Source organism: Carcharhinus amblyrhynchos, chromosome 20 (assembly GCF_965287045.1).
Source record: "Carcharhinus amblyrhynchos chromosome 20, sCarAmb.v2.hapA, whole genome shotgun sequence".
Taxonomy (NCBI): domain Eukaryota; kingdom Metazoa; phylum Chordata; class Chondrichthyes; order Carcharhiniformes; family Carcharhinidae; genus Carcharhinus; species Carcharhinus amblyrhynchos.
The window spans coordinates 43840779-43867752 of record NC_137343.1 but is presented as its reverse complement, the minus strand read 5'-3'; the positions used below and the strand labels follow the sequence as shown (position 1 = coordinate 43867752).

At 41.2% G+C, this 26974-nt stretch overlaps 1 protein-coding gene across 6 annotated transcripts in view; it reads right to left on the bottom strand.

Annotated features, from left to right (window-relative positions):
• The window catches only part of LOC145355967 (paxillin-like), a 162760-nt gene that overhangs the window by 25884 nt on the left and 109902 nt on the right, over window positions 1-26974 (bottom strand). For 5 of the 6 annotated variants that reach the window (XM_080208494.1, XM_080208497.1, XM_080208496.1 and 2 more), the window contains exons 2-7: window positions 16010-16236; window positions 12611-12661; window positions 6744-6841; window positions 5238-5377; window positions 2981-3182; window positions 797-932 (exon numbers count right to left, since the gene is read on the bottom strand). In XM_080208494.1, the coding sequence (XP_080064620.1) occupies window positions 797-932; window positions 2981-3182; window positions 5238-5377; window positions 6744-6841; window positions 12611-12661; window positions 16010-16236 (854 nt within the window). The remainder of the gene's footprint in view (window positions 1-796; window positions 933-2980; window positions 3183-5237; window positions 5378-6743; window positions 6842-12610; window positions 12662-16009; window positions 16237-26974) is intronic. The other variant, XM_080208495.1, reaches the window with a different exon arrangement.

Sequence of the window (26974 nt, the reverse complement as noted above, 5' to 3'; positions counted from 1 at the left end):
ATTGGCTCCATGCCTCATACCCTATGACTTTATCTTATTTTGTAGCCCATGCCCCATTCCACAAAACATACCAGGAATATTGCAGCCACACTCCCCGCTTCTCATGCTCCATTCCAACATCCTCTATACAAACATCTTTGCATAAGCTGTCTCTGCATTTCCTGGTTTCAGCTCTTTCCTCTTGCCAACTGAACCACGGATATCCAAAGCACACAATCAATGCAAAATGGAGTACTCAATTCTTTTTGACGCAATCTAGACAGAGGTTAAGAAATAATTCAAGCCCAATTCAGTTCAATTCCTTCCAAGTTCATGCAACATACATACAACCTCCAAAAATACTGAGGTTAAGACAACTGAAAAACAAGTTCGCATCCATCTTCTGAATAGATTCCAGGTATGATATAGTTAATAATTTTTGAATGACGCAGCCGTGTCTTATGTATTCCTTTCAGCAAGATGGAGGGGGGCACATTCCTGACTGTTTATCAACAGAGAGCTTCAGGTACTGCATTTTACTCTTATAAATAATCACCAAGCCTCATTAAAAGTTAGTTTCAGATATTCTTTCTCAAGTTAGAATGCTACAAACATATTTTTCCACCTAAAAACATTCCCATTGCCTTGATAAATAACAGGTGCTTGCTGTTGGCTACACCTTCCTGTGAGCTGCAGTTACAACATTCAAAACAGCTTTCACACAACTCACGGGGCTGCCTACGAAATAAATACTTTTTGCCTGGCTTTTGCATTTTAGTACTCGACTCAGGAAGTATAGAAAGCTGTTTACACTCACATTGAATACAGAGAGGGATTCCATCAACTCATCAAGCTCACGGGTTGCTGAGGATGCAGAAATGCGTGCCTGCTGCTGGCTGGGAGTGTCACGCTGAGAGGCTGGCCCTTCCACTGGAGACACAGCAGTTGCAGGACTGAAAACGAGACCAAAGTAATTAGCATCATCAGAACTAAAACACACACCAATGGTATGCAGTGCCTGAGTTGAAATTCATTTTCCTGCCTGTATTCAAACATTATGCATAGATTCACTTTAAAGTTAAACTGAAACAAAAATGATACTCTCCCTATCAAGTGCACCTAAAGAATGCTACATATAAACTAATCTCTTTCACACGTTCATCTGGGGAGGATGGAGGCCTAAATAACTCTCAGCAGGATAATGAAGACCAATTTCTTGGACATGAGGGAGGGATGAACTTGCTTAACATCAAGTTAATATTTTGCACTTACCCACATATGAATTATTTACATTCTCTCAAGAAGCTGTTAGAATATGAAGTTTATAAATTTATGTTTCGGGGCTGTCTGTTGAGATAAAATGGAGCAGAGAAGGAGGTTGTGACCTGCTCCAAATCCTGCTCGAAACCAAGCCTGATTTGGCTTGGTTACTAACATGACAGTGATGCCCAAGTTGTTTTACTGGGAAGAAGGGGCAAGATGTTCATACTTGTAGACAATGGGAGAAACATCTGTGCTGACTTTGGGTAAACTGTTATGTCTCCAAGTTTCAACAGCTTTGATTAGGTTTCATACTTCAGACTGTGCAGTTAATTTCAAGAAAGAATGGAACTGCAGGTTTAGAAGCATTAATCAGCATTCTAACTGGGTACAAGGTCCATGTCATTCAAGTTGCCTTGGAAGTAAGCTTTAAGGGGAAAATAGGCTATAGATAGCCACTGTTTTCTTAAGAAATCCCTAAACCTCATAAGGCAGTCTACAAGACTCTGAGAGCAAAGAGATAGAGGCAGATGATCTCTTATTGTTCACTGTGCAGAATGTGGATGGCAATTTATGCTCGAGAGACCAAGACTGTGAAAATTTGAATGAGGCTGGGAGATTAGCCTAGCTTTGCTTGAGAAGAGGAATCTCCAGAGCAATCCTCACCATAAAAGTCAGTTTGGGGATTAAAAATAACCAATTGGAAAAAGAAAACTGAAACAAGCCTTCTGGAGCTGAGAATAGTTTTGGACTGGTTTCTGGAGAACAAAGTGTCCAGTAAAGGGACACTGTAAAGTATAACAACGAAAGGGGATTTTTGGTCATTTTAAAAGTTAACAAAGGAAACTTTTCTGTAGTTCAGAATTAGCCTACTAAAAACTATATATAGTCAATGTTGCTTTTAGTTCATTTGTTAAAGTAAAAGCCTTCAATTTGAAAATTTCTTGAAATCTGAAACGTGATCCTTCCAATCAGTCACTAGAAACTCAAATATCTTTTCTATAAGTTTCAGTCTCAATGAAGATCGTGATAACTAAAAAATTACTGACCTGGATTCAAACTCAATTCAGTTTCCTATTCTCCTGAATCATACTGTAATAATACGTTTTTGGTGATTTAAAAAATAGCTGAATGGTTTTCAGCAACTGTGCTACAAAATATACAATACAGAAGCACTAAATGCAAGGTATTTGAGGTATTGTGATATGGTTGGTACGTGGATAAGATCACTGAAAATGCATGATGGCCATATTCTTCTTTGCAAAAAACACACCCACACCCACCCCTTTAGTATTTATATTGGAACAGAAAAGTCAAAAGAACTAAGGATCACTTGCCAACAAAGACTCAACTGCAGGGAGGAAAACTGTGGCCGCTAATAAAACCTCTCAGAGACAGAATCCCTCCAATGTTCACAGTTGCGTGCTTCACCTTGTAATATCTAAAGAATGATAAAATTGACAGAATCCCAATTCTAATGTTTCTGCCATCTTACTGTGCAACCTGATGATGGTCTGCATAAGCTGTCAACAAATCTCTCTATCCCAAAATGGCTAATCACGCAATCTCATTATTGTAGTCACTGCCCAGTCAGCTGGCTCAAAGGCAAATCATAGAAAAAAATTAGTATGCTTATGTGTGAATTCCAAATTTCCAGCAGTACAGCTGAGCCAAGCCGATCTTTTGGTCTGCCGGCAGGAGAAGTGAGAATTGATTGAAGGAAAACAACATATACACACACCTTGGACTGGGGACTGAGCTCTCCAGTTCATCTAGTAAGCTTTCCACGCTAGGCCGAACATCTTCAATTCCACGGCCTCCATTTCTTTTCGGTTTTTCTTTCGTCTGCGGAGGCATTTTCTTTCCCACTTGAGTTCCATTTTCCTGACCTGTGTATTGAGAGCCAGTCACCGGAGCAGGATGGGGGCTGCGACTGGATTCCTCTGAGAAAGGACCAATAAGATTTAATCACACCATAGATAGTAGTTCAAGCCTGATTTAAAGCTAGCTGAGAATCAAAAGTTACTAAAAGCTCTTAAGATAGGTTCATGGTGGCTTTCCCTGGATATTTCCCACACCTTATTCTTGTCCGTCTGTCATATAAAGAAAAGCTTTGCATTTATATTGCGCTTCATCAATGCCTCAGGACATCCCACAATGCTTTACAGCCTGTGGAATACGTCTAAAACGCAGTTACTATGGTAGGTAAAGGCAACAGCCAGGTTACACTCTCAAGAGATCCCACATACAGTAATTGAATGTATGACCAGATCATATGCTTTTACTATTGGTTGGCTGAAAGAGAGATGTCGGCCAGGACATGTGAGTAAGTGCTGTGGAATTTTTTACAGCTAACTAAGTTAACAGATGGAGCATTGGTTTCATATTTTATTTGAAAAATGGGACTTCTTGTAATGCAAGCACATCATTAATCATTCAGTGAAGCATCAATCTGGATTACGTTCATAAGTCTGTCTTGGGTTTGTGCTTCCTCCCCAAACCTTTGATTCAGAGGTTAAATGTGCCAAATGATGTGCAGCATTCTATTTTAAAATATAACTATTTGTGGACAGGCACGAAGCCTCAGATCTCTTAACTCTCTTTGGCCACATGATTGGAAACACTGCAGGAATCTTCAGGCACTGATCGGAGTACTAACAAGCAATGGAACGGTGCATTGATTCATAAGAATCACAACTGTTTTAGTGCCCTGGAAAGAGGAATAAAATTAAACTGCAATTCATCTCTAAGGCACTGCAATTTGTCTAAAATCCAATGATGTAGGACAGGCCAATAATGCAGCAGGTTTGTGCCAAAGCATCATTGAACAGGGTTTCAGATTTGCACAATCCCTCACATCTTAACTTCAATTGCACAACAGGAAAATTTTCAAGCAGAAGTGAGGCATTTTCCCATGGCCAGCTTCCATGCATTGTGGAGTGGCTTAATCCTGCCACAAAACTGGGTAAAGTCTTTAGGACTGGTCACTTGATCCAGCCCTGATCACAAGGGAAGAAAGTTTTCTAGGCCTCCGAGAACAGGACAACCTGTTGCGGAGGGAATAGGAAATGTGATGGGATGGATCTTTTTATTTCAGCAATAATCAATCTAACGGTTGAATGTTATACTTCATATGTCAAACATTACATGAATAGAGATTACATGCAAATATAGGTTGACAGCTATGTTTCACAGATCACAGAATTCTACAGGCAGAAGGAGGTCATTTGACTCATTAAACCTGCACCGACAACAATCCCGCCAAGGCCCTATCCCCTTCACCCCACATATTTACCCTGCTAACCTCCCTGCTACTAAGGATCAATTTAGCATGGTCAATCCACCTAACCCACACATCTTTGGACTGTGGGAGGAAATTGGAGCACCCAGAGGAAACCCACCCAGACACAAGGAAACCCACCCAGACACAAAGATTTTGAACATCAAAGCAAGCAGCATACATTGTACTTTGACCCTTCACACTGACAATTCCAAATACATTTCCAGTCTTACGAGTGATTCATACACTTGTAGGAAAATTCCATCTGTTCGATTATAAAGATGGCCTTTCTGCACCATGCTCTTTCCATTTTGGGTGCCATCCTCAAAATGCATTCTTCCCACACTCTCAATTTGTCCCCAACTTTGCATTAAATAGTAGGGAATTCATTATCAGCTGACAGCTGATTCTATGCCCTGCTGCCATTCAGATTGGCACTGTTATAGCTAGGATTCTACACCTCCAAGTGCATTGCACTTTGCTGTCAATAGACTACCTCGATAACCAAATGTCTCCACAGATGCAATTTTTTTTTACGGATTATTTGAGGCATTGACAGTAAAACAGAGGAGAGAAGCATATGCCAGCAGAAAAAAATGTGCCTTCTTTCTCATTTGTTGCACTGAAGCAAAAGTCTTTTAAAAAAGTGAAGCAAAACAAAATAAAACACTTCTTTTAAGTACATAAGTTTCCCACTTGTATTACAAAAAAGACGTGCCTGTTGCGAAACCACTGGGTGAGCTGTGTTGCACCACATTCAGTTCCAGTAGGAGGCGATCCAGTTCTGAAAGGTTGCTGCCAAGTGAAGAAGTCATGACAAGCGGTGAAGGTTCTGCAGACTTTGTCTTATTGGGGAAGCTGCATAAATGACAAAGTTTGAATGATTTATTATCTGAAAGCCCTACAGACTGAGCCACACTGTGCTTTGATTTTATTTCTAGAGGCCTGTTTAAACATCACCACTGGCAGAGTCCAACACCAGTACTAGCATCAAATTATATAGCAGCAGCAGCAAAGTTAAAATGGCTCTGATCTCATTATAAACTATACTTCAATCTAAGGTACCATGTTTTCATTAGGTATGTAACCCTGAGTGGTTTCAAAGTAAGTCAAAAAAAATAGGTGCAGATGATAGTCAGTGGAGGGCAGTATTGTTCTACTTATGGTGAATGATCCAGAATCTCAAATGGTGAAAATGTCACTCACTAGCTTGTATCAATTTACAATATCAAACAGGCAATAATTGAATAATCAGCTAGTGTCTTACATTCAACGATTATGTCACGTGTTGTACTGTTCTATCACTTACTTCAGTTCCATTTTTCTATCTGTTTGAGTTTGGTCTTCTAAGGATACCTTGGCCCATCATCAGTGACAGTCTGCTTTACAATCTTGGGTCTACTCTCTGGGCTTCCCTCCCAATCCCTTTGATAACTCTCTACCTCCTTTTCAAATGATTTTCAAAACTCTTCCCATTATAGTTTTTGTTCTCTCTTCTATTCTCAGATTACTGCTGCCATCTATGTTTGTTCAGTGTAGCACTTTAGGATATGCATGCATTAACAGTGCCACATTTTAGGGTATGCATTGCATTAACAGTGTCATATAAACACAAACTATTTTTATATTGTCCCATCATTTGTGAAGAGAATTTTCATAAACCAACCCATGTCACCAAACAATAAATTTGCTTATATGGTATTTCATTTTTAACATCAGAAATCGAGCAAGGCAAGATAAACAGAGGAGTGTGATAAATGCTTCCACTTACAAGGCTATCTAAGTTTCACAAGACTTTGACTGCTTGCCCATTGCTCACTCAGCTCCATTTTTTTAGGAGGCCTTATTCTTAAAGGGATTTGTTTCAGCTGAAGTTGCCACTGTTTAAAAAGACATGCAGTCCCTGATATCAATGTGACTCTATTCAAAGAGGTAGTCCCAGTTTATTACTGCCATTCCATTTAATGAAGCAGTCTTTGTTTAAGAATATAACTGTCTCACTGCTTTGACACAAAGCGTCCGTCTTAACCAAATGTTCTTTATTTGCTTAGGAAGGGAGTCTCTATATGCCACTTTGTTTAGACAGGGAGTCTATATCCATTACTCTGCTCATGGAAGATCCTTTGAGTCAGGTGCTGTCACGCTGCTTAGGGAGGCAACTGATATTGAAGCACAATGTTATCTGCACTCTACTTAAAGATGGGGACTTGTCCCAGTTGGATACCTGTAAACGTGGTCTTCCTCGGCGGAACGTGTAGCAGGAGGACTAACAGAGTCTCGTGTGAGACTGGAGCTGCCTTTCACATTTGATGGGTAGGTCTGCTGTATTTGAAATGAGAACCGAAAATATTCAGTATTGAGAACAGTAATAATGAAGCTAAGAAAAATGGTTTTCAAATATGCAGAAATTGGGAGTTACAGGTAAGTCGAGATTGACAAATACACACAATTTCAACATTTCCTACAATTTAGTTTTTTGCTTTAGAAAACTGGTGGCATCCGGTTCTCCCCACACCTTAAAGAATTATATCACCAAGTTTCCCTTGTAGTCTTAAATTGAGAAGTAACTCTGAAAATGGAAATCACGACAGCTCAAATCTAGTTTATCCCCAATCTGGGTGCCACTCCTCCCTCCACATAACAGGAATTAAGCAAACTACTGCAGGTAGCAGTTAATGCTTTGCTGACTTATTGATACAGGTGTGACTCAGCCAGGAAACACACCTTGAATCTGTAGGCAGCTGGAATCCTAAATGTGAGACAAAACACTTTGGGCTTTGAGTAGTTTATTACAACACTGGAAAAAGTTACATGTTCCATTATTTCAGTTCTGGCATTTAAGTTGTTCCAAACGCGAACAACTAATAGCTTTTAAGATCTCTACCAGCTATCCTTGTGGATGATTAAGACATCAAAATGTTCAGAAGATTAAGGAACATAAATCAGATTCTATAATCTTAAGAATATAACGTAAATCAACTCATCATTTTAATTTCTTATGAGATACATGGGTGGGTTTGACTAGCCGTGCATTTGCAGCTAACACGCTACCTGGGCACAGTCAGTAAAGAACAAATAGAATCATCAAATCATTACAGCACTGGTGGATGCTTTTCAGCCCACTGTCTGTACCAACTCTCCATAAGAGCTACTTGACCAGTTTCACTACTGTTATGATTCAGGTCAGAAACTCCGAAGTGTTGTATGGAGCCCACCTGGATCATAAGTTTTATATCAGTTAACATATATAGAAGAAAATTAGCAAGAACTCTTATCAATTACAAACAAGAAACACAACAACCACTATAATATATAATCCTTAACAAATGTATCTAATGGGTTCCAATAAAAAAAAAGCCCTTGCCATTAACAAAGCCGTTCAAACAATTTCATCACAGCAAAGACTAATGCTCATGTGATACTGGACTTGAGACCTCTGGATGAAGTTTGCAATTCTCTGGATGAAGTTTGCAATTCTCTGGATAAACTCAGAACAGTTTGAAGTCAGAACAGCTTTCCAAAACACCAGGAATTCTAGGCAAGCCACCAATAGCTGATTTCCCCCTTCAGAAAAGCAAGATCTGGCTTTCAGCTCACCAGCAGAATTTCCAAACCCAGGGAGAGAGACCTATTTTCAGCTTGATGCCCCTTCTAAAACTAAAACTCAAACTGTATTCCAAACTGAAAATGAAAAAAACTCCTTTCACCGAGCCTGCCAACCAGTTTTTTCCCTAACAATGCAGTCATCAACAGCCCAGTAAAAATAAATAAACACTTGTTTAAGTAGCGACAGAAAGACTCTCATAGACAGCCTAGCAACAATGAGATAAACAAACTGAAAAAGCATGCTTACAACTGCAGAATACATGATTTAAAAAAAACGCTACTTAAAGGTACATTAACCTCACACTGCCATGCCCATGGCCCTGTAAATATTGTCTCTTCAGGTGTTTATCCAATTTGTGGTTAAAAGCCAATTTTAAATCTGCCTTCAGCACATTTGCAGGCAAAGATGAAAATTTTTAGAGTATATTAAAAGCTAGGAGGAGCGCATCACCAAGGTAAATCAGAAACTGTGCATGTAGGAGTAATGCACCCTGTCATTGGCAAAAACCTGGTAAACACAGTAAGAAGTCTCACAACACCAGGTTAAAGTCCAAACAAACCTGTTGGACTTCAACCTGGTGTTGTGAGACTTCTTAATGTGTTTACCCCAGTAAAAATGCTGGCATCTCCACATCATGAAAACCTAGTCATCCTGTGAGAGGTACACTGTTTTGTTGTATGGTCTATGGTTGTATGGTTTTGGTTGCATGTCTTTTGTTGTATGGCCATACCCAGGTCCTGCGCAACCGCAGTCACCTGAGCCATCTTCAAATTCATCTGGATATCCAAGATGGATTGTGACTGGAGGGACATCATGCATAAATCTCTGGTGACCAGTTAGCACAGTGCTTAGCACTGCTACCTCACAGTGCCAGGGACCCAGTGTTGGGTGACTGTCTGTGTGAAGTTTGCACGTTCTCCCCATGCCTGCGTGGGTTTTCTCCGGGTGCTCCAGTTTCTTCCCACAGTCTAAAAGACATGTTGGTTAGATGGATTGGCTATGTTAAATTCTCCCTCATTGTACCCAAACAGACACTGGAGCGTGGTGACACAGTAACTTTATTGCAGTGTTAATGTAAGTTTACTTGTGATGCTAATAAATAAACTTTAAAAACTTTAAACTAGTGCTCTTGTCTTTCTAGATAGTAGTGGTCATGGGTTTGGAAGGTGCTGTCTAAGGAGCCTTGGTAAGTTCCTATAGTGCATCCTGTAAATGGTACACACTACCACTACCTTGTGTCAGTGGTGACTAGAGTGAATATTTATGGATACGGTACCAATCAAGCGGGCTACTTTATCCTGAATGGTATAAATCTTCTTCAGTGCTGCCAGGGCTGCACTCACCTGACGAAGGGGCTAACCCCGAAAGCTTGTGAGTCTATTATCAAATAAATCGGTTGGACTAAAACCTGGTATTGTCAGACTTTTTATTGTGTTTACGCCGGCATACCCACATCAGGAGCTGCACTCATCAGACAAGGGGAGAGTATTCCATTACACTCCTGACTTGTGCCTTGTAGATTGTGGATAGGCTTTGGGGAGTCAGGTGGTGAGTTACTCGCCAAAGGATTCCTGGCCTCTGACAGGCCCTTGTAGCCGCAGTATTCATATAGCTGGTATAGTTAAGCTTCTGGTCAATGTTAAGTCCCAAGATAGTGGGGGATTCAGCAATGGTGATGCCATTGAATATGAAAGGATGATGGTTAGATTCTCTCTTGCTGGAGATGGTCACTGCCTGCATTTGTGTGGTGCAGATGTTACTTGCTGCTTATTAGCCCAAGCCTGGATATTGCCCATGTGTTTCTGCATTTCAACATGCACTGCCGCACTAAGCAGTCATAAATGATGTTGAACATTGTGCACCATCAGCAAAATGTCATACTTCTGACCTTATGATAGAAGGAAGGTCATTGATGAAGTAGGTGAAGAGGATTGGGCCATCTTCACTACCCCAAAGTACTCATGCAGTCTTGAAGCTGAGATGACTGGCAAGCAATAACTACAACCATCCTCCTTTGTGCTAAGTATGACTCCAACCAGCGGGGAGTTTATCCCAATTCCCATTGACTTCAGTTTTTCAAGAGCTCATTGATGCCACACTTGGTCAAATATGGCTTTGAGGTCAAGGGCAATCTCACCTCACCTCTGGAGTTCATATTTTTATCCATATTTGAACCAAGGCTACAACAAGGGTAGGAGTTGAGCGACCCAGGTGGAACCCAAATTGAACATCTGTGAGCAGGTTATTGTCCCAGAATTGCAAATTGCATTAGGATGCCAGACTAGACACTGACAATTTTTGTATTTTGGCATAAATGAGAGGATAAGATGCTTCATTCCAGGCAGCAGGGAAATGGAGGAGGCTAAAGTCAGATCAGCCATTAATGGTGTAGGATGTTCATGGGACAAAATGGCCTACCTCTGCTCCTGTTTATATTCTTTGAATCCTGAGAATCTTAATAACCACTTTCTCAATCAGTCTTTCCATCTTTAACATTTAGTTTCCAAGTACCCCAAGGTACCTCTGCTCCTGAACTTCTATTAAGATTGGAGCTCTTATTTTATATGAATATACAAATGTACAAATTAGGAGCTGCAGTAGGTCATTTGGCCCTTTGAGCCTGCTCCACCATTCAATGAGATCCTGGTTGATCTAATTGTGGCCTCAACTCCACATTCTCATCTGCTCCCATTAATCTTTCACCCCACTGCATAAAAAGAATCTATCTAGCTCTGCCTTAAAAACATTCAAAGACTTTGCTTCCACTGCCTTTTGAGGAAGTGTTTCTAACACTCAAAATCTCTAAATGAATAAAAATGTTCTCATCTCTGTCTGAAGTGGGTGATTCCTTACTTTTATACAATGGCCAGTCATACTAGATTCTCCCTCACGAGGACACATTGCTTCCATATCGACTCTGTTAAGAACCCTCAGGATCTTATATGTTTAAATGAAGTCGCCTCTTATTCTTCTGAACATGAGGATAGAAGCCTAGTCTGTCCAACCTTTCCTCATAAGACAATATGCCCAATCCAGATATTAGTTTAATAAACCATCTCTGATCTGCTTTCAACATATTTTCATCTTTCGTTAAATAAAGAGACTAATACTGGTCTCCAAATGTGATCTCACCAATTCCCTGTTAAACTGAAGCATAGCCTTGCTGCCTTTGTAATCAATTCTCCTTGCAATAAATTATAACATTCTATTAGCTTTTCTAATTACTTGCGTTCTTCCCACCAAAATACATATTCACTGCGATAAACTTTGTCTGCCACTTGACTATCCATTCCACCATCCTGTCAATGTCCACCCGAAGTCTATCACTACCTTTCTCACAGTTCACAATACTTCCAAGTTTTGTGCCATCTTCAAATTCTGAAACTGTGCCCTGTACACAAAAGTCTAGACCATTGATATAGATCAAGAAAGATATTGGCCCGAATGCTGACCCCCCTGGAAAACCCCACGATGGAGGGTGACTTAAACTGCACACCATATTCTGGATGTGGTCTCATCACCACCCTGCATAGTTGCAGCAAAACTTCCCAACAGTTACATTTGATTCCCCTTAGAATAAAGACCCATGTTCCATTTGCTTCTTAATCAGTTGCTGAATCTGCATTCTAACCAGTGGTGATCCATATGCAAGGACTCTTACTACAGCATCCTGCAGTAACTCTCCATTTTCAAAAAAAGTCTATTCTTCCTGCCAAAGTGGATAACCCTCACATTTTTCATGATATTCTCCAATTTCCAAATTTTGACCTATTCACTTAACGTATCTATATTCTTTTGCAGATTCATTGCATCCTCCTCACAAGTCATCTTGCTATCTACATATTGCCAGCAAATCTGCTGCAATATAGTTGGTTCCTCAATCCAAGTCATTAATAAATTAAAAGTTGAGGTGATGGTCAGATGGAGGGCGGAGGGGCAAGGGAGGGCGGAGGGGCAAGGGAGGGCGGAGGGGCAAGGGAGGGCGGAGGGGCAAGGGAGGGCGGAGGGGCAAGGGAGGGCGGAGGGGCAAGGGAGGGCGGAGGGGCAAGGGAGGGCGGAGGGGCAAGGGAGGGCGGAGGGGCAAGGGAGGGCGGAGGGGCAAGGGAGGGCGGAGGGGCAAGGGAGGGCGGAGGGGCAAGGGAGGGCGGAGGGGCAAGGGAGGGCGGAGGGGCAAGGGAGGGCGGAGGGGCAAGGGAGGGCGGAGGGGCAAGGGAGGGCGGAGGGGCAAGGGAGGGCGGAGGGGCAAGGGAGGGCGGAGGGGCAAGGGAGGGCGGAGGGGCAAGGGAGGGCGGAGGGGCAAGGGAGGGCGGAGGGGCAAGGGAGGGCGGAGGGGCAAGGGAGGGCGGAGGGGCAAGGGAGGGCGGAGGGGCAAGTAATTGCCAAGATCTTGAGACATCATATTAGAAGTAAAGAACCAAAATAATCAATAACTTTCAGACAATTTCAATATCTGTAACCCAGCTAAATGGCCATCCAGGCTGTACCTTGGGAGAATTGCCCACTCCAGTAGAAGGGGAGATCTCTTCTTGGTAACCCTGAAAAACCAGAAGAAAGCATGTCATCCATATATGTCAGACACAGAATCATAAAAATAACACAGAGGGAAGGTACATCAATCACATCTGTGCTGCAAATCAATAGCATATTTTTTTTTAATTCTTTCTTGGGATGGATGTCACTGGTGAGGCCAGCATTTAATGCCCACACCTAACTGACCTCAAGAAGACAGTGGTGAGCTGAGTCTTTGAGAAGACTATGTGGTGTAGGTACAATTAGAGTGCTGTTAGTGAGGGGGTTCCAGAATTTTGATCCATGACAGTGAAGGAACTGATGTATTTCCAAGTCAGGATGGTGAGTGCCTTGGAGGGGAACTTCCAGCTGGTTGTGTTCCCATGCATCTGCTGGCCTTGTCCTTCTAGATGGTAGCGGTCGTCGGTTTGGAAGGTGCTGTCTAAGGCATCTTGGTGAGTTTCTGCAGTGCATCTTGTGGATTGTACACACAGCTATCACTCTGCATCAGTGGTGGATGGAGTGAATGTTTGTGAATGGGGTGCCAATCAAGCAAGCTGCTTTGTCCCGGATGGTGTTGAGCTTCTTGAGTGGTGTTGGAGCTGCAGTCATCCAGGCAAGTGGTGAGTCCATCCTGACTTCTGCCTTACAGATTGTGGACAGGCTTTGAGGAGTCAGGAGTTGAGTTATTTGCTGTAGGATTCCTAACCTCTGACCTGCTCTTCTACCACAGTATTTATATGGCCAGTTCAGTTAAGTTTGCAGACAATGGTAACTCCAGGATACTGACTGTGGGGATCCAGCGACAGCATTGCCATCGAATGTCATAGGGCAATGGTTAGATTCTCTCCTGTTGGATGCGGTCATTGCCTGGAACTTTTGTCGTGCGAATATTACTTACCACTTGTCAGCTAAAACCTGGATATTGTCCAGATCTTGCTGCATTTAGTCTTGGACTGCACCAATATCCGACAAGCTACAAATGTTGCTGAACATTGCACAATCATCAGTGAATATTCCCCAGCTCTGACCATATGATGAAAGGAAGGTGATTGATGAAGCAGACAAGGTGGATGGGTCTAGGACACTACCCTGACGAACTCTTGCAGTGAGATGATTGACCTCTAACAAGTATAACTTTCTTCCAGTGTGCCAGGTGCGACTCAAGCAGTGGAGGGTTTTGCACCAATTCCCATCGAGTCCAGCTTTGCTGTGGCTCCTTGATGCCATACTCGTATCAAATGCTGCCTTGATATCAGTGGCTTTCACCTTACCTCTGGAGTTCAGCTCTTTTGTCCATATTTGAACCAAGGCTGTAATGAGGTCAAGAGCTGAGTGGTCCTGGCAGAACCCAAACTGAGCATCAATGAACAGGTTATTGCTAACCAACTGCTGGCTGATACGACTGCTGATGGCCCATTTCATTACTTCACTGATGATCGAGAGTAGACTGGGAGTAGTAGGGGTAATAATTGGCCTAGTTTGGATTTGTCCTGCTTTCGGTGTACAGGACATACCTGACAAACTTTCCACATTGCTGGGTGGATGCCAGTATTGTAGCTGTACTGGAACAGCTTAGCAAATTCTGGAGCACAAGTCATCAGTACTATTGCCAGAATATTGTGTGCATAACTGTTGCCATATCCAATGCCTTCAGCCGTTTCTTGTTATATGAGTGAACCAAATTGACTGAAGTCTGGCTTTGAGATCTTGGGGACCTCCACTCAGCACTTCTGGCTGAAGATCGCTGCAAATGCATCATCCTCATTTTTGCATATCTACCATTCCCCATTTTTCTTCCTCAGTATCGCTCACTTCAATTAAAAGAATGAACCTGGTGATTATTCATTCACTTCAACTAAGGATTACATCTCTTACCATATTTTTTTTACAGCACATATGGATTATGTACATGCCCATATGTGTTTTAGGATGACATGTGAATGCTCTTCATGTCAGATAGGAGTAAGAAATAAATAATTGAGGAAGTAGCAAACAAAATAGAAATTGGGAGGTAATAAAAATATAGTGAAACTGAATTTTACAAGGTGGCTATGTTTTAAAATGTCTTCTTTACCCAGATCATTCTGAAAAGGGGAGGGGGAGGGAGGTAAAAATAAGCACATCCACTTGAAGACCTAGTTGCTATGGGAAGAAACTCAAACACGAACCTATTGAAATCAAATAACAGTTTTCATATCTTTACACAGTACCTCACAGAAACAGAGACAGAGAGAATAAAATAAGATCCTGATATATGGAACTACTGCTGTGGAGAAGCAGGATGCCTGTGGGAGTTTGTTTTCTGCTTGAAGGACAGGAGGTCAGAACAAATTAGACATTTGGAGATTCAAGGAACACGGAGTTACCGAGATGACCCTTGCTGATGAAAATTGGAACTGGAAGGCTCGAGATGAGTAGAATGATTTTTGAAAGACATTGAAAGTTTTGGCTTGGTGTGGCAGGAATAAATGAGACTTCTGGAGAACTGGGAATTGCTTTGGACTTGTTCCTATAATTCTATACATTTTGTCGTAAGTGCAGACACAGCAAAAGGGATACTGACTAGAATTCCAGTCACACTCCAAACACTCATTCTATGCCAGTCACCGTCAAATGGTCCAAAGAACAAACAACAATACAGCACAGGAACAGGCCCTTCGGTCCTCCAAGCCTGCACCGATCATGTGTTCCTAACTAGACCATCCGTTTGTATCCCTCTATTCCTATGTCTATTCCATGTTACACTTTCAGTGTACACTATAAATCACATTCCCCCTTGCTGGTCATTGTCAATCCCAAAGGCCTCCTCCCCTTCCCCTACTTGAGTTCAAATCATTGACACAGAGAACATTCACATTTCATCTGCACACAAAATGTCATTGACACATTTAGTCACCCACCAAAAAACATTAAACAGCAGACCTCACTTTACCAAACAAATAAATCCTTTCAGATGATACCAAATAGCAGAATATACAAAAGGTGGTTTAACCTATTTTTCAGAAGACAATTATGAAATGGGTGATGTTGGAACACAGTTATTGCTGGCAGGGTTTAAAGGCATATTGTTCTTCCCTAGATGCTGGCAGTGGCATTAAACTGAAACAAACTTAAGCTCACTGAAAGATCAAAGTTACACTGAAAAAATTGGTGGAGAGGCCTAGTCAACCCAGATGATTTAAATCTTGGTAGATTTTGCTACACTTGTTCTCATTCTGTTAATACCTTGCAGGAGTTAAATACAGGAAATTAAATAAAATATTTAAATTCAAGATGAAGAATTCAGGTGAAGGTGCCACGAGGGGTGTGTATGGAAGGGGCAAAAACAATAACCGACTGGAAACACACGCCAATGATTGGCTTACACCTACCTGTTGCTGTTGATATCTTGAAACAGGAGGCTGCCACTGTTCAACTGTGTCAATAATCACTCCATTCAGAGCATCAGCAGAGGGAGGTGGCGGCACTGGTGGGGGCACAGATACTTCCTGGCAAATATGGCTTCCTGTTGGGTAGGAGTATGGAGTCTCCTCTGGGATGAAAATGGGCCTTTTTGAAATATGTGAAGTTGTCGACTCTAGATCAGCCAACAAGGCATCTGGAAGAAAAAGAAGGGATAGCAATTATGTTATAAATATAGATTACTGCAATAACAAACCAGACAATGATTTTACGCTGCAGTTTCAAGCACAAGAAGCAGCCTTTCAGTTGCTTACATCAGCGTTCTGAAAGAACTTTCCACTTAATCCCATTATCCATAGATTTTTTAAAAATTTTTACTTTTGAAAAGGAGTGGTTAAATATTTAAGATACACCACTATCTCTATTATGATATTCTAACAACCTATTTCATGAAATCTTTCCCATTTCTTCTGACTTGACAATGAACGAAAATAAAACTGGTCCCAAATCTACGTTATTAAAACCCCACAAAATTTAAACATCTCTACCATATTTCCTCTCAACTTTGATTCCCTCTTGGAAAGAACCCCACTTTCCCAAGTCTCTCAACAAAAGAATCTAATTCCTGATACCATTTTAGTGAATCGACCTTAATGCTTGCAAAGGTCTTAATACCCTTTCCGAGCCAAGCCATGCTAAATTACAAATAATATTTTACTGCTTTGCTTTTGTCTTCTACTTATTACTATACCTTAGGATCTATATCCTATATCTTAGGATCCTTAAGCCTCTTTTGAGGAACAAAATACAGCTAAATCAATCCATTTTTAAATTTTCAAATCTCTGAATCCCTAAATCTCTCAGCTCCCTGAATTCTTTTACTGTTTCACCTATCAAATGCCATTCTTTTAAAACAAAGGTTAACAAACAGGTTTGCAAGAAATGTTTGAGTTTTGTTGGTGACGCCTTGACTCGGAAGACATGACAATAAATCTTTGGGACCATGTCCAAGGTCCTTCATCTTTCATCAGGCCTGACATGCGGTAGTTCAATTTAAGATCATCAGAAATACAACCCACTCGGAAATTACTGCAGACTACAGCATGGTAGCAATTTTACCTGTTATTTGCTTTGTCTTTAATACAGGGATCCGAAGAGAAACTCCAATTGAGTGGGCACTAACTTCAAAATCGCAATAGGCAAATCTATTATAAGGCACAGTAGCACTTCAACAAACAACTCAAGACCCACATATGTGTCATCAGCACACCAGGTATATGTGCTTTTAGCTTTATTTACTGTTGCTTATCAAAGCACCGGCCAAGTGATTCTACTACTTAAGGAACATCGGAACAGGAGTATGCCATTTAACCTCAAGCCTATTTATTCATTCAGTGGGATCATGGCTGATCAGTGAGCTGACTCCCCATTCTTGCCTTTGTCCCATATCCCATTAAGACTCTTGAGTACCAAAAATCTCAATTTGAGTTTAAAATTAACATTAGTCTAATCTGAATTGCCATTTGGTTTGACTTTATCACATATGCTGGGATACAGTGAAAAGTACTGTTTCTTGTGCACTACACAGGCCAAACATACTGCTCATGAAGTATACAGAGGAAAAGGAAAAAGATAAGGTGCAGAATATAATGTTGCAGTTACAGGTAGGGTGAAGAGAAAGATCAGCTTAATATATGATAGAACCATTCAAAAGATGACAATAGCTATTATCGAGTCTGTGGATGTTCTAAACTTATAACACCCTGAATATGGAAGTGTTTCCCAGCTTCACTCCTAAAGTCCCTCATTAAAACCCTCAAGTTGAATTTGCATCTGCAATTCATTCAGTTTGTTCCTGATACTCTGTATGTTTGTACAAGGATTGCTTATTTGGACCACACCCCCAACCTGTCATTCAGTTTTAATGTTTTCTTTGTTTCTTTAAAATGGTTTTCTCCTACTTTAAGCAGTTTAACTATATTGCTAAAAAACATAACTTCCGAATGTTACTCTATTCTGCTCCCTTTCATTTGTTTGTGAACTATTTTGAATACCAGCTTTTACACCTGAACCCTCCCTGCAATTTACCAGCTGGAAGTCCTTCTAACCACTCTTCTCTGCTAAGACCCTGGTCACACCCCTGGTCAGGAGCGGCTTATTCCAATAAAAAGTTATTTCTGGAAATTACAAACCTTGAGATTTTTTCTTTGATTTAGCTCTAGCTCCTGGTACTTTCTAAATGTGACCTCACCCACTTCCCCCTTTAGGCAGCCTCCCTTTCTAAGGTGTTATGGTCTGCGCTGTGTCAGTCTTTCCAACATCTTTTATCCTTAACTTCACAACTAGCAAGTAGATTGTACTAGTTAAATAATATTAGTGTCTGCCAATCCTCTTTCTATGCTTTACCTGGGCTTCCCTTACTCTGTACACGATCAATCATGTCAATCTCATTTGAAACATGTACCTTTCCGGGAAGTGTAACCGAAGTCTAGGGCAAACTGGCCAAGCACTGCACCCCTCCTTATTTATTTTCAACCTGTGCTTCAGTTCAATGATTCTGAGCCAGACAGATTTGTGACATAGGCATTTACCCTGGCTAATCCACTTGACACAACTTTTGACTTCACTCTGCATAGGCTCATTGTCCACAAATTCCCACATACTGGAGTGCAGATACACAACTGTGTTGACTTATCTATATGATTTATACCTACTGTTTCATTTGCACTAAAATGTTCTCTTTCTCCATACATAACTAATACAAACACTGAATGGAATATTTAAGTACTTGTTGCCTCAAGCTTACATGAACTACAAGTAGTACTGGAAGCAAAAAGCAATACCTCCTTCCTCTTCTGCACCAAATTCCCACTTGCACTAAATATCCAACTTTTATAGTCTGTTCTGTGATCACTCTGCTCCAGCCAGTCTGCATTAGCAGATACTGGAAGCAAACTATGAATCACTCAACCATTGCTGCCAACTCAAATCATCCCAACATGTCTGGAAATTGCCTTGCAGCTGCCATGCAGATACATGCAAGTAAATTCTTGACACATTCCAAAAACATTTCATCCAAATAACAAAGAGTGAGTAACAAGAATCAGAAAAAAGGAAGCAAAGAGGGACAATTCAATAAGCCTATCCACCAACACTGAAAGAAAATGATATTTACTGATAGCTTAAGATGTGATAAGTAATTGACCATTTCATCCTGGCTGGATTCTTGGGATCTTCTAATTATTTCAATGCTATAGCAACTTGTTAGAACATCTATGAAAGATCAACTACAACCTCTCCAGATAACCAGCAATTCATAATTCCATGGCAATCAGTCTGGTTCTATTTCTGGGGGGAATGCTGAATTGAATATAACCAAATAATAAATTAAAAATTCAGTCAGTTCTTTTAAATTCATTTGTGGGACATGGGTGCCGCTAGCTGGCCTGCATTTAAGTTAAAGTTTATTTAAGAATCACAAATAAAGCTTATTTCATTGCAATGAAATTACTGTGAAATTCTCCTAGTCGCTACATTCTGGCACCTATTTGGGTCAATGCACCTAATCTGCACATCTTTCAGATTGTGGGAGGAAACCAGAGCACCCGGAGGAAACCCATGCAGAGATGGGGAGAATGTGCAAACTCCACACAGACAATGACCCAAGCCAGGAATCGAACCCAAGTCTCTGGTGCTAAGAGGCAGCAGTGCACATTTATTGCCCATCCCTAGTTTCCCTTGTTCAGAGGGCAGCTGAGAGTCAACCATATTGCTGTGGCTCTGAAGTCACATGTGGGCCAGACTAGCCTACATGTGACAGATTTCCTTCCTGAAGGAACCAGATGGGTTTGTCTGACAATTGACAATGGTTTCAGTCATCAGTAGGTACTTAATTCCAGATTTTTTAAATTGAATTCAAATTCCACCATTTATGGTGGTGGGATTCAAACTCGGGCTCCCCAGATCATTAGTTGAATTTCTGGACTAATAGTCTAGCAATGATGCCACTAGTCCATCGCCTCCCCATAAGTTAAAGGACAAATCGTTTACAGGGATAAAGGGTAATTAGGGGCAGGCAATAAATGATGGTCTAGCAAATGACACCCACTTTCCACAAACAAATAAATAAAAATAAAAGCTATAGCCGGTAGCCCAATACTTAAATCAGACACTTTGGGTCAATATCTCACCTCTACTAGCTTCCATTCTCAAACACGGGGTTTGCATTTTCCTTTAGCGCTTCTACTGCATAATTACACCACACTCCATCACTGTTGGGGAGCCCGGGAAACAGAATGGAATGGCAAAGACAGTAGGAAGCTTGACAACATTTCCTAAAAACTCTTCTCATCTACAAAGATGGGGCCAGAATTTGCTGAAGCACGGCATCTCTTGGGGTATTCAGTCAGATAAATCCCCCCTCCCCACGCACTTCAACTGTTATAACATTGCAGCAAATGCAACAGGGTATCAGGGACAAAATCAGAAAATGCTGGAAAATCTCAGCAGGTCTGAGGAGAGAGAACAGAGCTCACATTTCAAGGCTGGATGACTCTTCGTTAGAGCTGAACATCAGGAAACTTAATAAATAGCAAATCTCCTTAACCAATGAGATTTAAAGATTGAGAAGTAAATAAAAAGGACCGAGAGAATTAATATGGGTGAATATAATGTCAAATCAGATATGGAAACAGAAATAAAGTGAGGGGAAGAAAAATTAGATTATGGCAGAGAAAAGAAAGAAACAAAATAGAAAAGTATAAAATGACATTTGTACATTTAAAACTTTACTTTAAAAAAACTCCAAAAATAATTTTAGTACCTGAAGTGAGATTTCATGCTTCTAATTCTTCCATTCTAGGCCAGAGGGGTTAATTGACTGTCATGAACAATTACCATGCCATTAATTACTGAACTCAGCTTTTCATGGCAGGTTTAATAGGCAATTAATGGACAAATGGAGGTTTACTAGGCTGATACCGGAGTTGAGGGGATTGAGCTATGAGGAGAGGCTGAATAAACTAGGCTTGTACTCGTTAGAGTTTAGAAGAATGAGGGGAGATCTCATTGAGACGTATAAGATGATGAATGGGATGGATAGGATAGAAGTGGAGAGACTCTTCCCGCTCAAAAAAGACAGTAGGACTAGGGGGCACAGCCTCAAGATAAAGGGGAGGCGGTTTAGAATGGAGTTGAGGAGGAACTTCTTCACTCAAAGGGTGGTGAATCTCTGGAATTCTCTGCCCGTTGAAGTGGTGGAGGCTGCCTCGCTAAATATTTTTAAGAAGCGGGTTGATGGGTTCTTGATAAGAGAGGGGATTAAGGGTTATGGGGAGAGGGCGGGAAAGTGGAACTGAGCCACGACAGATCAGCCATGATCTTATTGAATGGCGGGGCAGGCTCGAAGGGCTAGATGGCCTACTCCTGCTCCTATTTTTTATGTTCTTATGTTCTTATAACTTCATGAAACTCACAGGGAGGTTTGCACAAAGGTAGCAGCAGAATGGCACATATTGTCCAGCAACCTGTGGCGATTTATAATTTTTGGGATATTTCTTGCTCATTACAAGTTCACATCAATAAGTATATAACCATTCATCTGTCGTCACTTGTTCAGAAAGTTCTAGTTCATTGTCCCTCTCCCCCATGAAAATAAGCTGATTACTAATAGCTTCAAGATATAATGACCAAAGTCTCTTCCAATATACGAGTCAGATAAGCCGCCAAGAGCTTTCATATTAACTGGATGTATTTGCACTACAAGATTACAGAATCTACAAGGTTTACTTCAGAAAACAGTTCAAGAAACTTATTTTCGTGGGATGTGCATTGCTGGCTAGACCACCATTTATTGCCCATCGTAATTTCCCTCGAGGGTGATAAGTGAGCTGCTGTCTTGAAGAGCTAGTCTATTTGGTTACAGCTGTATTGTTCTGAGGAAGAAAATTCCAGGATCTTGATTCAGCAACAGTAAAGGAATTGCAATATTGTTGCAAGTCAGATTGGTGTGTGTAACTTGGTGGGCAATAAGCAGTTTGTACTGTTGCCCTATGTTTGCTGCTCTTGTCCTTCTAGGTGGTAGAGGACACAGGTTTGAAAGGTGTTGTTGAAGGAGGTTTGTGAATTGCTGCAGTGCATCTTGTAGATGGCACACACTCCTGGCACTAATTGGAGATGGGCATTGCCTACACATGTGGCACAAATGTTACTTGTCAGTTATCAGCCCAAGCCTGAATGTTGCTCAGGTCTAGCTGCAGGAGGATAGGCTACTTCGGTATCCGAAGAGTTGCAAAAGATAATGAAAACTGTTCAATCATCAGCAAGCAGTCTCACACCTGTCCTTATATTGGCAGGAAGGTCACTGATGAACAACTGAAGTAGTCGTGCCTAGGAGAGTACCCTAAAGATTTTCTGCAGCAACGTACTCAGGCAGACACCCAAGAGCATCTTCTTTTGTTTTAAGCTTGACTCGAACCTATTGAGAATTTTCCTCCAATTCTTACATTTCAATTTTGCCTTGGTGCCTCACAGCACCTCTGCAGCTCAGCACTTTTGTGCAAGTTTGGACCAAGGCTATTACAAGATTTGCAGCCAAGTGGCCCTGACAATAATAAACTGAGTATTGGTGAGCAAATTGTTGCTAGGTGCTGCTTGATTGCGCTATCAACAGCACCTTCAATAACACTGCAGGTGATTGAGACTAGATTGATAGGGTGCAATTTGGATGGATTGGATTTGTTCTGTTTTAGGCCAATCTGGCTCCAAATCTCGTAACAGCCTTGGTCCAAACTTGCACAAAAATGCTGAGCTGCAGAGGCGCTGTGGGGCAGCAAGGCAAAATTGAAATGTGAGAATTGGAGGAAAATTTATACTATGACAGTATAAAGATGCTGGTTTTTCTTTTTAATTTTAGCAATAATCCAACCAAATGGATGTCAGAAATCTTTTCTGGTCCTGTGCACTTATTTCTACCCACCTACCTGTAGAGGGAGCTATTGTACATAAACCCCTACAGTGCAGAGAGGGGCCAAGCGGCCCATCAAGTCTGCACCAATTCTCCAAAAGAGCATCCAGTCTAGGCCCTCCTCCCGCATTATCCCCATAAGCCTGCACATTTCCCATGGCTAATTCCCCTACCTGCACACCTGCGGATACTAAGGGGCAATTTAGGATGGCCAATCCACCTAACCTGCAAATCTTTGGACATCGTGGAAGTTTAATTATCCAAATGAAATGTCCTCAAATTTGTTCCAAGTGGTTTTATATCACAAGGTCCAACCCAAATCAGCAATTAACATCAGGAGATATTGCAGATCTGAGATTGTCAACATCAAAATTCCTTATGCAATTGGGAAAACATTAATCATTTCCTTCTGGAATTAAGGTTTGTCCCAATTATCACTGAACATCCTGCCTCATGTTGTATTCTAGTTTAAATAAGGGCACATTACAAAAGCACTTGAACTTCATTTATTTGGCCCACAGCCAAGATTCCTGAGTTTGTAAAATGTCATATTATTAGGCCCCTCACCTTTAGACTGTGGTTTCTAATCACTCCAGCACAAAAACTTGGCTGACATTAAAATGCAGTAGAGGAAGCTACAACATATGGATCCATCTGTCTGTACTAACGATTTCAGCAAATTTTAACGATCCAATGGCATTATTTGAGCACAAATGTATGTCATCCAATATTCCGCTCTCAATCAATTCGGATCATGCTGTGTGCAAAGTAGCTGCCATATTATCAACAATCAAAATCAAAAATTTCACTTGCCCAGATTTCACGAGGAGGAAAGGGGAGAATGCTCATTGCCCCCAGAAGGAACATGATAACATACGACCGGTGGGCTAAATAGGCTCAGGGTCTGACTTCTGCCTCTCAGTGGACAAGAAGTCCCACTCAGCATTGCCAGAGTTCTGCAGTAGGTGCTGCTGGGACCACAAGGAGGGCCTTGAGAAGATCATGGTGACTGGAGACAGTCAGGCCTTTAGAGTAAGGATAAATCAGAGAGCCTAGGGAGGGGGCTCAGGTTTTGAAGGGCAATTTGGAAGGAAGAACATTGGGTGGGTTACATTTTGGGGGACAAGGCATCCCCCCAACTGATGAGTGCATTTGCACTCTGGACTGCCTTTTACGATAATGGAAGCAGACTCAGACCCTGAATTGCCACGTAACTAGGTAGTTCGTTGTCTCATTAGAACTCAGGGCAGGCAGGTTAATGTGGCGGTGGTGGGTGGCGGCACCCGAAAGAGATGGGCTGAGCCCAATGCATTTTACATGTCGTCCCCTTCCCCCCTTCCAACGCCACCCCCCCCCCCCCCCCCCCCGCAACAAATTGAAATCTTTGCAGTGTTTAAGGAATGCAACAAAGTGTATGAAGATCAACGATATTTCTTGCATCAGACAGGCACTAGTTCATCTGTTTATCACTGAAGTAGTCCAGCTTGTGCAGATTGATGACTGTCCTTCAGCAATATCCTGGAAGTGTATATCAAACTGGCCTCTTGAGGGTTTTTATCATAATGTCACAATCAATCTTCAACGCGGAGATAGCAACCATATAGTGCAGAACCTGTCCTTTTGAGTAACTACTGGAATCATATGAAACCTTACTCTTCGCAATAAAACTGAACATGATATCTATTTGTTCTGAACCCCTTACCTTTCTATGTCCATCTGAACTGTTATCCTTTACACAATTGTATAACAATCTGTTTTTCTTCTTTATGATGAGGATTTTTTAGGTTGTGGAAGATATTTGTGTTCCTGGCCACGATTCTGATTTGCACTGACAGCTGTATATTAAAAAGAACTGAGGGCTCAGTCCCTCTCCATTGGATTTGAAATATTTACCTTCTGGTTATTTCACATTGGCAGAATTAAAGGTTACCTCCTCAGATCCAAAAAGCTGGAAGCTATAAAACATCTACATTTCCCCATCAGTTCAACCAACAGAAGTTAATTGATTTCATTCTCCTTAGTCTTTGCAAATCATTGCCTTACCTGCTTTCACATGTTTCTTCTTGCCTTCTGGTTATGCAGCCAATTATAAAATCCAAATTGTTATTTTTCATAACATTATACTGACTCGGATTAATTAACTGAATAGCGTTCCCATTTATTCTATACTTTCCTCCTTGATTTATCTGGCACACAGTCGCTGACACTGGGATACAACAACTTTCTCTTTGGATACACAAATACAGCAGTATCAGCCTTTTCAATTCTTTACCTTCACTGAATTTTCCCCAAGAGAAGTTTCATTTTATTAGCTGATATTTTTAAACAGATTTGCAAAACTGTTTTTATACTTGTGCTGGTTTAATTTGGATTCTTGGTGATTAATGTCTATGAGTCAACCCCCTAAACTTGCACCACTAAATCTGGCTCATTTATCCTGACCCTGTAACCATGGACAAAGTACTATTTTTTAGTTGTTGAATTCAAAGAGAGAGATAAACACATAGATTTAGTGGTGCAAACCTCAGAAGCTGTTGACGGATATCATTCTCCCAAACTCACACAGACTCATCTCAATTAGTTTCAAAATCATCTTCAGGCATTTCAAAATAGGGCCCTACCAATGGGCTGTGCAGAATAAAATACAGTCCCTACACAGGAGTGCACTATCTTAAAATAATCCACGTTAAATCCACATCTCTTTTCCAGACTGCATTCATTTATCCATTTAATTTGTCTAGATGTTTCATTTTATCAATGTGCATTACATTACATAGTTTTACAAAATCTGCTGACAGTGCAAAGCTATCAGAATTACCCCACCTCCATGTTAATAGATGATCTGATACAAGATCCCGAATCGAGCGTTGGAGCACTCAACTACTCATTCCTCCCTTTCCCTCCCAACAACGGAGCTGACTCATATCTTCTCTCTGCTGCTACGTCAATATTTCAACTAGCTAGTTAATTGCCCTTTCATTGCAAGAATCTTTTATCTTGAACTTGCGAGCTTTCCAAATGCATGACTATCAACTGAGCAGAATAATCCTCTCATTTACGTGACCAGGCAAATATTGATTCCTCAAGCAACATCACTAAAGCAGGCTGTCTGGTCATGTACCTTATTGTTTTGTTGGACTTCCTTGTGCACAAACTGAAAACGGCATTTCCCTACATTTAAACAGTGATGACACTTCAAAAGTACTTGGTTGGCTTGTTAAGTGCTTCAGAGTATCTTGAGGTCATGAAAGGTACTATAAAATTAGAATTTTCTTCATTCCTAGTTGTCTCAAGGAAATAGTTCCAAGAGCTATGATCCGTTTCCCATGACCCAGAGGGAGAACAGCATCACAAAAAGCTTGTTGACTGCAACAAAAAGGCAGAAAGTATGGGTGAAGGATATCTATTCAGAGTGCCAGAAGACAGAAAGCACAGTTCCCAGGGTGTGCTGGGTCCACGGTTATTCACAATTTATATTGATGATTTAAACTTCAGACTTATAAACACAATTTCTAAATTTGCTGATGAATCATAGAACTCTACAGTGCAGAAGGCCATATGGCCCATCAAGTCTGCACTGACCCTTACCCAGGCTTACCCCATTACTCCACATATTTACCCCACCAATGCCCCTAACCTACATATCTTTGGACATTAAGGGGTAATTTAGCATGGCCAATCTACCTAGCCTGCACATCTTTTGGACTGTAGGAGGAAACTGGGGCACCCGGAGAAAACCCAGACAGACACGGGGGGAACATGCAAATTTCAACAGACAGTAACCCAAGAACGGAATTGAACACATGACCCTGGTGCTGTGAGGATTGGTGGGGTAAATATGTGGAATTATGGGGTAAGCCTGGGTAGGGGTCAGTGCAGACTCGATGGGCCATATGGCCTTCTGCACTGTAGAGTTCTATGATTCATCAGCAAATTTAAAAATCGTGTTTATAAGTCTGAAGTTTAAGTC